The 14402-nt window shown below is 37.9% G+C and overlaps 1 protein-coding gene across 1 annotated transcript in view; it reads right to left on the reverse strand.

Annotated features, from left to right (window-relative positions):
• The window catches only part of TRDN (triadin), a 226918-nt gene that overhangs the window by 107297 nt on the left and 105219 nt on the right, over positions 1 to 14402 (reverse strand). The window contains exons 14-15 of the mRNA XM_034060756.1: positions 14062 to 14124; positions 13207 to 13269 (exon numbers count right to left, since the gene is read on the reverse strand). Of these exons, the coding sequence (XP_033916647.1) occupies positions 13207 to 13269; positions 14062 to 14124 (126 nt within the window). The remainder of the gene's footprint in view (positions 1 to 13206; positions 13270 to 14061; positions 14125 to 14402) is intronic.

Below are 14402 nucleotides of genomic sequence, written 5' to 3' on the forward strand. Positions count from 1 at the left end.
ATCTCCCACATGGATAATTCTGTGTTTGGAACAACACTTGATTTTATTCCTTGTCTTAATCATTGAGCACAATATTGCCATATGTTCTGTGACAACTACTGACAAAACTCCTTTTGCCTTTCCAAAATATCACTTCTTAGTGAGCATTAAAAAGGCTTCGCACTGAACTAGTGAAGATGTGCACAAGGAAAAGCAATGTACTGTGCCACTGCTGCTTCAGAGCTGTTCCCTTGACCCATTTGGTGACAGCAATAAATCCCTTGACCAGAGTTTATCTAACTTCATTTGAGAGTCAATTGGGCAAAACAGGGAAATTTATTGGCAGAGGCCAGTAAGCCTTGAATCCCAGATTGCAGGTTTTGTGATGAAATCTCTCCAGGCTATAGGACATGAAGTGAAGGGAAACTGCAGATGGCATTACTGTTTCTGGGTGAAAGTGGAAGAAAGTGGAGCTTCTGGGAGGTAAAATCAAATTTCTTCAAGCAACATGAGACTGGACTATAACGAACAAGTCTCAAAAGGTGCTGATAACCAATGTGGGATATAAAGACGTTATAAGGATTTAGGACTATGAAAAACTAGCTAACTAACATTCTTCTGTTATTATTACAATATTCAATTGGTGATAGTATTCTAAAATTTTGACAGATTTTCCAATGAAGCAGGAAAAATATTCAAGCATTTCCTTTTACTTTCCGTGAAGGGTGTCCTTTCTCCTCACATTGTCTCTATTTTCTTCCTACTCACAAGCTTTTTTATAATTTTTTCATTTCTTTGGCATCTTCAAGTCCCTTATCAACATCAGCCCTTGCGTGTGTTGCTTCCCCACTGTGCTGCCTCTACTATGTCCATCATGTTTACAAGGGAGCATTATATTATGTGCTGCCATAGATGGCCTGTAAGCCCTGAGCAGCAGAGCAGCAGAGGCAGGTAGTAGCCTAAAGCCAGCGGAGGTTTCCAGAAAGTTGAGTGGCAATGTGTGTGACTGAAATAATAAATGTTATCTCAAACAGATTTCCCAAGATCATTAAAAAAAGTTCAATAGAGTAAAAAAAAAAGTGAGTAGAGAGGGATGTGAGCAAACAAGTGATTCAGCTACACTTGTAAGAAACAGCCTGCACTTTGGGAATGGCTAATTTCAACTGTATCAGTGATTCATAGTTTCACTAATTAGTGATTTCTCCTTTCTACTTTGTAATTGCTGAAATGGATTCAGTCTCCCCCACTGCAGAGCAGGTGGAAACACGTTCCATTGCCTTCTGCATTCATCAGGAGTGGTTTAAAAAAACAAAACTTTCAAGCACAATGCGATATCACAGTCATCCATATAGAGGAAGCTCCAAGTGCAGGTAATTACACAAGCTGCAGTTGTTCAGGAAAAAGGTAATGCTTTTCTGTGTTGTAAGTGCAGGAAATAACATAAATTCCTAAAATTTAAGCATCAAGTATTTTTCTGAAATAAACTGTCCCTTGTATTAGCATAAATATAACAGCTGAAAGGTTGCTTCATCATTTTTGCCTTTTCTTGAAAAATTATGGGGGATATAGTATCTACATATTTCTTAAGAAAGCTCAGCACCAATACTTGTTGAATGAAGCATAAGATTTTTTTTTCATAGTCAGAATAGGCTTTGTTAAGTGTATGCATGCCATGCATCCCTTGATATCTCTTTCTGTATTTCTCAACATGTATCAATTTCTTTCTGTTAAAGAGAAGGATGTACAGATGGCATCTGTAGACATTATCACTAGGATGAAGATACTTCCTGTTCTTCTGAACTCAGATGCAGTCAGATTTCTCACTCTGTTAAAATGGAGATCTTGAATAATGTAATATCCATCCGTTCATCTTTATAGGTGACACACACTCTCATAAGTGAAGCAAAATCTATAAGCAAGCAACCTCATGCAGTACCTACTGCAACTAAGCTGAAAATCAATGCAGTTATAACCACAGCTATGCATGGGTTTTCTGCTTAAGAACAGCTGCCCATTCTATTATGCTAATCATTCAATAATACTTCATCTGACAGTATATCTCAGTTACATATACCGAAGCCACAAAGTTGGCTCTGCTTCTTGAAAAATAGAAAAAAAAAAAAAGTATGGCTATTACTGAAAGTTTAAACAATTTAACTAAGAATGAAGTGTAAAGGATGCCCTATTATAAGTCAGGAATGCCTCTGGTCTATGAAGCTTTCTAGGGCAAAGGCGTCCAAGAGACTGAAGTATACTTTCAAATAAGTGACATGGAAGTCTTTATCAACTGTGTATTCATTAAAACTTAGTAAAAAACTTCTAAAACTTCAGTTCAAAGTTAAGGGAAAATTTGCCTTTTCTTTTTAAGTATAAAGGAAATAAATGAAAGAACATCAGTCTGATCCCAAACTCCTAAGATTACTACTAACTTTATTTAGCTGTGGGTCAAGCCTTGAACTTGTTTACTGGGTGACAGCAGAAAATACATAGCACTGCCTAGATATGTCATCACAGCCTGGCTGATGTGCCTGTAGATGGATGTTTCACATAGAATAATTATCCCGAATATCAGGCCTACTGACTCAGATATACATCTTATTTTGAGGGCACAAAACTGTTTTCCTTCCTTAAAAAGATTAACTTTGTGTTGTTAGATGCATAAGCATATTCTAATCCTGTTATTTCTGGATGTGACTGGAAAAATAAACATTACATTAATCCCCAGACAACATAAACAGGATTGCTGAAATAAATTGGATTCTTTAATTAAAGCTATGCCACCCAGCTGGTTGCACAGCACAGGTATTTCATTCTGTATATCTGAAAGTCCAAATGCAAACTGATTATTTGGTTACCTTGTGTACTTTAGATAGAATATATATCACCTTCAAACTTGGTTATTTCTAGTATCACACTTCTCTAAAAAGTTCTTTACAAGAGTGGCAATGCAGTGTCAGAAGGGATTGCCTGTCAGACACTGACTTCTGTGCTTTGTTCAAAGAAGATTCTCTTGCCACCTCATCAAAAAGGGACTTTGTAGTACAAACCCAAGCCTCCTCCCTTTTCTCTGTATTTATTAAAGAGTTGACATTTCTAGTTCTTTGGCAGTCATATTTTACCACTGTCATTCACCATTTGCCTTTCACACATCACTCATGCTTTTTGCAAAGATGGAAAAGAATGAACACAAAGAAGCAGGCCTGGCCTGAGTAATACTCAGCATAGTCTTGAAAGCGCTCAACTCACAATAGTTAGCAAAGGGAACACTAGAATTTGCTTAAAGCTTATTAATCTGCTGCTAACATTTCATGTATAGAGCAGGCACCTCAGGGAATATTCACTACCTCCTCTTCTAGAGTTTTCTTTGCACAACACATAGAACTGAACAAGGATGGGAAGGGAGACAGAGTTTCCTCTAAAACAGATTCATACTAAATGAAAGAGGAGGTCAGTCTTTTACCCCAGAGTTGCAACATCAAGTGCAATGAAGAGTTTGTCTTACAATCAGTCAGCTGTTCAGGTGAAGTGAGAGACAGAAGGAAATCAGGAAAAACTTGTTTCTAGTCGTTTACCTCTTTGCATTTTACCTAATTTCTATCTCTTGAACACTGAACCCTAACCATGTCCTAAAAGGGCATAAGTGTTTGATTTGGTCTTGGTATAAATGATGTTACCATTCCCAGCTGAAGAACTCTTTCTACAGGCAATAATGGTCAATATTTTCGGAAACAGCACTGTGACCTTGCGGCCTCTGTACATTTTCAAAAGTGGTAGAGCTGTTTAGGAGCTCAGTTCTCGTAGAAAATCAATGGCAGTTATGTGCCTGGCCTACTTTGACTTGCTTGTAAATCCCACCAGGTGCCATGCTACATATTTAGGCATCTAAATATCTTTGAAATCATGTTGTCAATCACTGATGATGTTGGGACATAGAATTCGAATTCCACTGAGTGCTTTGAAACTTTCAGTATAGGACATATTTGAGCTGCCTTTTGTCTTGTTTCAGGAGCAGACTCCCTTAACAGCCAGTCACATGGAGACCATGGGAATTGCTTTTCTGCTGTGTTTGCATCTCTACTTTTCTGAATTTTTCCCTTGTTCCTTGCTGTGACCCTGTTTTTATTCTGGTTTTACCTGTTTTATCAGTTTCAGGAGGTACAAATTAATTTTTACTAAGTAGCAATATCTGCCTCTTAATTATTCCTAGAAATATCAACTAGAAAAGCAGGCTTTCTATTTTCCATGGAAGACAGAACACTTAGAGGATGATCACCAGTCATATGCTTGCCTACAAAGGCTTATAAAAATAATACAGAAAGGGATTTCTATTTTTCCAACAAACTTGCATGACAGCTGTCTCAAGCTGCATTTCTTCACCAACTCTCCACAGCATCCTCTTTTAGCTGATCTTGTGCATCTCTGAGGATATGCCTTCATAATGTCCAAGGCTAGAACACACCATTGGGTTATCTAGCTCAATACTGTTGTCAAAGACTCCTGTATTTCAACTAGGCACCTTTTCAGCAGATGTGTATCTTCCATTATCCTTCCAATCATCTGCAGACACCAGGGAAAGCAATATACACCCTTGTGCTGTGGTAGTTTATCACTCTTAGTATCTCATTTTCAGTCTGGATTCAATTCAGCTCCCAGACATTCATTCATGTTATTTCCCTATTAGGTTAAAGGGAGCTATAGTAGGCAGGAACATTTTTTTTTTTGTTTTGTTTGGGGTTTGGTTTTTGTAGGGTTTGTTTGTTTTCCCCTGTGAAGGTACTTAGTATCCACAATAATAAAGTCACCTCTTTCTGATGAGATGAATAGAATACTCTATTCTTCTCTGTGAATAAAATCCTTAATTTGTAAAGAATTCGAGTTAGTTTTTTCTGTTCTTTCTCTTATTTGGACACTGTATTTATATGCCTGTCCTAGTCACTCCAGTGCCTTGTACCCAGGTGAAACATGGTCATGATCTGTGTTCCCTGTTGCTAGGTTTATGATTTTATGGCTGTATGAAAAAAATATGAACTTGCCATTCACCTTGTCAATTTTAAAGCTACTTTACAGATGTAAATGTAAGTGACAATATAACACATGAGGCAGTAGGGAATTGGGCCCTGAGGTTAGAAAGACTGTATCTGAGTGTCAGAAGAGAATATATCTGAGTAATGGGATAAAATTAAGCAAAGGAACATTTAGGCAGAATGGAATGAAACACTTCTTAACTGTGAGATCTATTAAGTTGTAGAATAATCTTCTGTGGGAATTGATGGAGGCCTGGTTGCATCAGACATTTAAAACTCAACTGGATAAAACACTTGAAGATATTCTGTAAGGAATTATCCTGCATTGCCAGAAGGAAGGATTAGATGACCTAGTAGGTAATTTCCATCTCCACTTTCTGTGATTTTGTTATACAAAGCCCAACAAACAGGAAATTGTTCTCAAAGTCAAGTCTAAACCTGTTTGTGTCAGAGAAAGAAGAGTGAGTAACATCAGCTGCTAGTAACTGTGTTCTCATGAATAGGATCCAGGAGAGGAGGAGTAGGAAAGAAAAAATCAGGTTGGATCTGACACGCATAATAGTGTCATGAGCAAGATTAGTCAGGAATGAGTCAGACTGTAGTACAAGAGAAGAAATCTGAAGCTCTATTCAGCCAGCTGGGAAAACTAAATGTGTTTTCCAGGCTTTGGTGTATGGGCATTGATTCATAGAATCATATTGCTAATTGAAATAATGGTTAGGATGAGACCAGAGCCAGGGTCTTTGCTAACAGTTGTACAAACTGCAAGCCAAATGTACAAGTGAATTAAAAGCCTAGCAGCGAAAGATGTAAAAAGAATATTGATAAGTAAAACCCTAGATCATAGAGTCCATAACTGGATTTTCCCTTTTTTTTGTGTGCGCTTTAATATGATTTGTTCCTGAATTTGCTCTCTACTCATAACACACTATGCTCCCTTAATTATTGTTCTTCTACATTGTCTGTATGAGGAATCTCTAGGCAACTCATTGCTTATTATTTCTGCTACTAAACTTCTAACCTTTCTAAAGCTAGATGCAAATAAACATGAATTACAGGTTCCTGTACTGGCTGGAATGGAGTTAACTTTCTGCATAGCAGCCTGTATGGTGCTGTGCTTTGGATTCAGGGCTCTAAAATTGTTAAAATATCAGTTTTGGTTATTGCTGAAGAGTGCTTATGCACCACCAAGGCTTTTTCTTTTTTTGTACCCTATCTGCCCCCACCAAGCTGAGAAGAGGTTAGAAGAGGACACAGCTGGGACATCTGACCCAAGTTTGCGGGAGGGATATTCCCTATCATATGATGTCAAGCTCAGAAATAAAGACTGAGGGTAGAGAGGAAGAGTGGATGTTGCTCACACTGGCTGGGAACTGGTCTGCTTGTGAGAGCTGATGAGCCATTGCAACTGCATAACTTTATTTTCTCCTCTTTCTTTCACTTCTTAAGCTTTGTCTCAACCCACAAGTTTTCTCACTTTTGCTCTCCCTTTTCTCTCCCCCGTTCCACTGGTGGGTGGAGAACGAATGAGAGTCTGTGTGGGTGTTCAGCTGCTGGCCAGGGTCAACCCAATACAGAGTCTTTTTTTGCAATAACCAAAGAAACAGTGACAAAGGGTTCTACCCCTGAAAACTCCTACCTCATACATATTGAGGCAGTCACCCTAAAAACAGGCTTCCATTTTTTCTCTTTTCTTCTTATTTTTATATTATTTTATATTATTATTTTTTTCTAATAAGCCACAAGAAAATTAAAGAGTAAACATATTTTGTTTTCTGTATGTGACCAGTGACTTCCAAAATACCATTGGCTCTCTTGGTCTGGCTTCACAAGTTCAATTTGCTGTTGTAAGCAGCCTAAATTGAAACGTCCTCTACACCTGCTTAGCCCTTTCAGGTCTGACAATGGATTCTCCTGAAAGTACCCATCACACTCCCATCTGCTGACATCTATCGTGTGACATCTCTCACATTAAGGGAGCATGAGACACATGGTAGTGCCCAAGCTGGGCTGCTGAAAGCTGTCAGCACTTCAGTTATTTCCTAGCTGGAAATACACTCCTGGGAGTGGGCAGGGCAGGGTGAAGAGTTCCAAACCCTGCTCTTGAGAGACAAGAGAGATGCCTTCCTACAAATATGTGCAAACACAACCCATTTGCTCCTCAGAAAAAGATCTGGGATTAACACTGGGATCCCAGATGAAGCAGTCAATCTATTACAGACAGATCAACCCAAAACATTTCAGGCAGCGTGGTGTATATCTAGTCTAGATCAGTGGGTATGCCAAGATTTTTTTTTATTATAAATTTATGTCATAAGGTATATTTTAATTAATTTTGACTTTTCTGACAGTGCTGAAAATACTGTTATTCCAAAATGTTTCTTCTGAGAATAGTGTCACATTTGGATGACACTCTGTCTTATTAGCCATGAAAGCAATAGGAAAGGAGTGTGAGGAAATAAGTAGCAGGATCATCATCTCATCATCAAACTCTTTAGATTGCCACATTTAAAAGCAAACAAAATACTACGTGTATAGAATAAAAGAAAAAGGTAACTGGCCACCAGGTGTCAGTAGTTGTTCTTTTATTGTAATGGAAGAATTGATATAAAGACTATGTCAAGTAATGGTTGAGCCAAGGAAGTCACAAAATTAAATTAGTATTTTTTGTTGTTGTTCAGACTAGGAATTAAAAAATGATCATCATAATTTGAGCACAATAACAAAGAATACACAGTTGGCTCATGAAATGGTCTTTTTCCTCAATTTCATATTAAATCATTGCATCTGTGACCAACCCATGCAAAAAAATGACTGGAACCTTGTAGGTCTTATTTGCCATTGCCTGATCACCTCCACTCTCCTTTGCCTACCTAGTACTATAAAGTACCTTCTCTAAAATGGGATTGAACATAAATTTTCCTTCTAGCTACATGATCTCACTGGGTGACAGTATAGCAAGAATAACCTGGTTAACCTAGTTCTGTGGTAGTCATAAAGTACTGTTTTCAATTTTTATACCTAAGATTAATGTTTAGCTTATTTTTTTGTTATTATTACAGTGACAACATTACAGTGTACATCAGTGTTTATAACTTTAACCCCCAGAGACTTTTCCTAATCAGGAGGCAAAGGTTTTCTTTGATAGCTAAAGAGGCATCACCACTCTCATTCTCTGCTAACACTGCATGTTATAAAACATATAACATGCTATTATGCATCATAGATATATCTTTATCATAGTCCTATCTTCATCATAGTCCTATCTTCATCAAAGATTTGGATGAGGGGATTGATTACACCCCCAGTAAGTTTGTAATCAATACCAAGTTGGATATGTTGATCTCTGTGAGGGTAGAAACACTCTGCAGAGGGATCTGGACAGACTAGGCCAAGGCCAGTGGTATGAGGTCCAACAAGGCAAAGTGCCAGGTCCTGCATTTGGGCCACAACAACCCCATGCAATGCTCCAGGCTTGGGGAAGTGTCTGGAAAGCTGCTCAGCAGAAAAGGATCTGGGGGTGTTGGTCAGCACCTGGTTGAACATGACCCAGCTTGTGCCCAGGCAGCCAAGAAGGCCAACGGCATCCTGACTAGTATCAGAAATGGTGTGGCCAGCAGGGCCAGGGCAGTCATCATCCCAGCACTGGTGAGGCCGCACCTTGAATCCTGTGTTCAGTTCTGGGCCCCTCACTGCAAGAAAGACATTGAGGTGCTGGAGTGCATAGCATTGAAGGGCAATGAAGTTGGTGAAGGGTCTGGAGAATAACTCTTATGAGCAACAGTTGAGGGAACTGGGGTTGTTTAGCTGGAGAAAAGAAACCTGAGGGGAGACCTTATCACTCTCTTCAACTGTCTGAAGGGAGGTTGTAGCGAGGTGGGGGTTGGTCTCTTTTCTCAAGCAGCGAGTGATAGGACAAGAGGAAATGGCCTCAAGTTGTGCCAGGGGAGGTTTAGATTGGATATTAAGAAAAATCTCTTCACCAAAAAGGTTGTCATGCACTGGAACAAGCTCCCAGGGAAGTGGCGGATTCACTATCCTTGAAGGTATTTAAAAGACTTGTAGATGTTGTGCTTAGGGACATGATTTAGTGGTGATCCCAGCAGTGCTACATTCACGGTTGGCCTCTATCTTAAAGATCTTTTCCAACATAAATGATGCTATGATTCTATGATTGTATGAAAGATGCATCCACAACAAAGTGGATGTGCAACCACTACAACCTATCTTCCTGATTTAGATAGGGATTTCAATGGTCCTCAGAAAGGCTTGGATGTTTTGCTGAGAGCATGCCTGTACCAACACAACAAAATACAAGTCAAATCATTCTCCCTGATCTGTGGTCAGTGGATCTGCTAGGGCCTTGATCTGTTTTATGTCTGCTAGGCAGAACTGGCTGGGGAGGTACCTGGGTTTGTCACCATTAAAACGTTTGTCGCAGAGGGTCAGCATGTTGGGATTCTTGAACAACTGTCCAGCTGATCAGGCCTTATGTTTTTAATCAAAATTGTTTTCTTCCTAAACATCATTTGCACTGGTTGGTGTCTTGGGTTTGTATTAGGGACATAATGAAAGTATATAAAAGTTTGGGATCTTTAATCCAGCTAGCCTTATGAACAAATGGCCTGGTAGACATGCCTGTACCTAAATTGCCTTGTGTAGAAAGTGGAGGAAAAGGCACCGACTATCTTCCTAAAGTCATTATATGTCGTATTATCAAAAAATGCTGCACAAGACCTAGGTATTTTTACTAACATTATTATTTGAAATTATACAGCAATAACAGGAAGGCAAGATCATCTACGAAATCTGAACAGAGCTTTAGTTAGGAAATGGTGTGATGATTAAGCGTAACATTTTCATTGCTTCATAAGCTCATTTATTACCTATGTTATTTGTTATGAGAACTGAAACAAAGTGGGAAAGGAGTCTGCAGCAATCAAACTTAAACACACGGGATGTGTGTGAGTTTCATGAATTTTTAGGAAAGCTGTTACAAAAAGGAGCAGAGAACCTCCAAACTGTTGAGACTCTGAGAAAGGGACCATCAGGAAACAGTCTGCAAACAACCTATAAGTACGTGAGAATACCAGTCTCCGCATATTTATTTTCATGTAAGGCTGGGCACCGAAGCTTTGACAGAGAGGGTCTTCTTTATCAGGTTGCAGGCTGGACCCCTCCAAGATGATGTGTCCCAGCCACTGGGAGCTTTGTCCTGGCAAGAGGTTGTCTCTGCCAAGGCTCAGCAATTCCCTTCGTGGAGATTTAAAAATGTAGCTCGCTCTTTATCCAGAGTGCTAGACAAATTTTTGTAAAATGTTTTGAAGTGTGACTGTGCCAGACCCTTGTGTCTAGCAATAATGTTTGTTTAAGCAAGATATCTGAGTTTGTAACAATGGAATTATCTATTTTTCAGGACAATTAAACAATGTTTCTGTATGAGCTGAAGGTCAGAAGATTAATGTGGCTTTATCTACAATGCATTTTTAAAAACTAATTAAGAATCATACAGTTCACTCTGTACTAAAGACTGAGAACATTTCACGTTAGATGACTCTTGCTCCTCTGCAGCAGCCAAAAGAGAGAGAGAGAGAGAGAGAGAGGAATGGAGGAAGAGAGTTACAGAGGAAAGTGAGCTAGCATCACAGGGATGCAGTTAATGGAGAGCCGTAAAAAGCTCCATTCTTGTAATACCAGAGATAAAATTTTCTCTTGGGCAATAAGGATAATCTAAAATATTAATCAGCAAAAATAGTCTGTATTTGCAATCATAAGCATTTCTTATTAAAGGAATAAGGATGGAGAGGAATAGAGGAAAGTGCTACTCTCAGAGCATTATTTTGAAGATGTTTTTATCACCTCATAGTTTTGGAGCATCTTCTCTCTCTCTTTTGTGTTTTAGTCTGTATACATCACCATTCTTCCCTGGGGAAAACCTGGTTAATAGACCTCCTGTCAGAGGTGAGTCTTCTGGGAGGAGGTATGTGAGAGTGAGGAGCAGAAGTGGGACTGGGGTGCCAGGCAGCCAGCTTGTGGCAGATGGTGGCATGGTGGTGGGTGCTGGTGGTAGTGAGGAGGCAGCATGGTGCATGTGCACCTTGGCTTCAGGTATGCCGAAGTTTAGGGGAACGAAAATGAGACAAAAATCAGAGGCATCCAGTGGTAATGGGAGGATTAAAAAAACAGGGTGAGAATTTTAATACAGTTGCCTAGCCTTTTAACTGGAAAAGGTAAGAAAATTGGAAGCTGTTCCTAAAGTCTTGCTTTTGGATGCTTATCTACACTGCTGATTTAAGCTGAGGTTCATTTGCTGTGTCTGGCCAAAGCATATAAATACTATCAGACATTAAGGAGCCTCATTTCAAAACTGGACTATGCACTGCTATTCTGTTGATCAAATGTGGCAATTATTTCAGGCTTAAAACCTTTTAGGGATAACAATAGGTGCTGCCAATCAAAGCTAGAAAGTATACATGCATTCAAAGATCAAGCTGAATGAGGAATAACAGCAACATGTGTAGCTAGAATATATTATGGATTACCATCCTCTTACACAAAGGCTAGTAAACTCTTCAAAATGCAGCAACCTACAGAGCTAATAAAAGGGACAGAAATGTGCGGATGTCTTGGTTTGTCTAATTTGTGTTTTTCTAGTACTGGTAGGATGACTCATTGGATTTAGCAACAGCTTGTGAAGATGAGCATATTAATAACTTTATGTTGCAGCTCTGCCATGAAATGTAATCTTTACAATTCTATATTTTCAAGTGAAATACAAGCTTAGTACCAGAACAAAATTAGGAAAGATATTTGAGTTGTCAGTATATTTTCCTTTTATATCTGTGCTTGTACATTTAAATATGCAACTTAACTTGGAAAAGAGTATTTCCTTTCCTCCCCATGCCTTTCCTCCCCAGTGCCTTTCCCTCTCCCTGCTATAAAAGACTGAAACACACTTAAATATGGTGCTGTCAGGACAGTACTCCAAGGTATTCTGTGTCATTCTCTGTATTTTTATATTGCACCAAACATAAATTAACATTTTCTTACCAGCCATAAATGCTTGAATAGGAAAGTTTATGTAGACCACATACAATTTGATGGCAAAGGAGCCAGTTGCATATTGAAATTTGCATATCTAATCCATGGTGTTAGTAAATAATGGGACATATATCCATTCAGCTTTTGACAAAATTCAGCAGATTCTAATAAACAGATAACAGAGCACAAGGCTTGTCTTGAGGACATAGAAACTATGTTTCTGAATCTTTCAATCCTATATTAAATCTCTTCCCAAGGTTTTAGGCATTACTCTAGTCTACTGAAAGGTTCATCTGAGTAACTGACAGCTTGCAGACAAGGTAGCAAGTAGGACCAGTGCTTCTAGGCATTAAGATCATGACCAAACTGCTAGACCATCTTGTTTCTCCTCGATTTTAATGAGGCTTCATTTTAATGAAACAGTTTCACAGGCTGTGTCACTTACTGGAGATATGTTTGGTTTTTATACATTAAATATACTTGCAAATATACTGAAATAACAGGACAGAAAAGTTGCAACAATTTTAGTGTAAACAAGACACAAAAGTTAATTTCTAATATATTTGAAAAAAATATATTTTTATGCTAAATAGCATGAAACACAACTAATTAGGCTCAGGACATTTAATAACTTTATTTTAAAATTGAAAATAACCCAAAATTTTCTGGGCATGGGCAAAGCCTCAGACAGATATCTGGTTTATACCACATTAAGAGGTTTGATATGTTGATATTACCATTTACTACTTAAAATGAGCTGAATTTGTGAAATACTTAATCAAAAAAATCTATGAGCTCCATTCAGGCCTCTCATGCTATACACCCTTTGAAACTACTTATGTTCCTGATTGATTTAGCATATAAGATAAAGCAGTGTTTCTTATGTGTTTGCAAAAATCCCAGGATCACAGAGTTGAAAACTACATGTATTATATATACACAAATGCATATATGCATATAAAATGCATAAACCACTAAAAACATTACACACGTGCACACACACACGCATATATATAAATATACTTTGATATTTATCTCCAGCTTGGATACTTACATAATAATAAATTACATATGCCCCTATCTCAAGTACTTAAAACCTGAAAGTGCTCACACTAAATAGTCAGATAGCTATTGCATAGAAAGCACGACTTCAATTTCTTACCTGCTTTTTTACTTTCAGGGACATCTGTCTTCTCATGAGCTTTCTCTTTTTTTCCTTCTTTTTCTAAGATTTAATTAAAGAAAATAATTTGATATGCTAGAATTCTGAATGATGCACTCAAATATGCATTCAGCCAAGTCCTGGTGGGCAAATGCTGAAAAAAAATAGTGACTTATTTGGGAGTTTAATTCAGATTATTCCCTTCTAGCACTTGCACCCAAATAGCCACAGAGCAATAACTGAAAATGAAAATTAATCATTATGCATCAACTATGGATGATTTGAACCCTTAATAATTCATCAAAAGCTCTGTGAAAATCATCAGTGCGTGAATGTGCTATCTTTAAGCTTAAGCTTGAGTAGCAATGAGGTCATTAAAAACTAATGAATGACATAAATATTTTCCCATGAAAGCAAGACCTTAGTGGATTTTTGGTACTTCCTGGGAAGGAATGATCCAAATTCTGATTCAGATGGATATCCAGGCTTTGCAGTTTAGTCACTGCAAGTTTTGGTTGTAATTCTATTAAATAAATAAATAAATACTGCTACCTCACATTCAGAAACTCATGTGCCATGAACAGAGTGTCTCTCTGATAAGTTTTGTGTATGGCAGTATCACTATGTCCTGCTATATCTAGGGACTTCATTATTTTTTTAAAAAAGCCCATAGATGGGCAACAAATAGAACTTTTTATTTGTCAGGAAAAGGATTTAGAAAATATTGGACACAGAACACATCAGACATCAGATTAGGCTTAACCTAAAAAAAAAAAAAACCAAAACAATAGTATTTGAGCCAAGAGTGGAAATGAAAACTGAATGAAGCCAGAAAGAAATATTTCCAAACCGTACCTTTCTTCTTAGTTTCAGTCATAGCCCTCTTTACATCAGTCTTTTTCTTTTCATCTTTTCTCTCTAAAAGAGGAAAGAGAAGTTCAGATGACTAATTTTACATAGATATATATGTGCACACAAACACACATAAAATACACAAATGCACAAATACAACTTGAAACTCAGAGTGAATGTGGTACTAAAAATAAAACGGAAACCAGTATGTACAGCAGATAATGACTTAAGTAATTACTAATTCAAACAATTATGCTCATTAACCTGGTGTAACTAAAAGTTAGTGTGGTGATTCAGTAACCATTCACCTATTCTGTTTTTTTAATAAAATCTGACTGATTACC

Source organism: Melopsittacus undulatus, chromosome 3 (assembly GCF_012275295.1).
Source record: "Melopsittacus undulatus isolate bMelUnd1 chromosome 3, bMelUnd1.mat.Z, whole genome shotgun sequence".
Classification (NCBI taxonomy): Eukaryota; Metazoa; Chordata; class Aves; order Psittaciformes; family Psittaculidae; genus Melopsittacus; species Melopsittacus undulatus.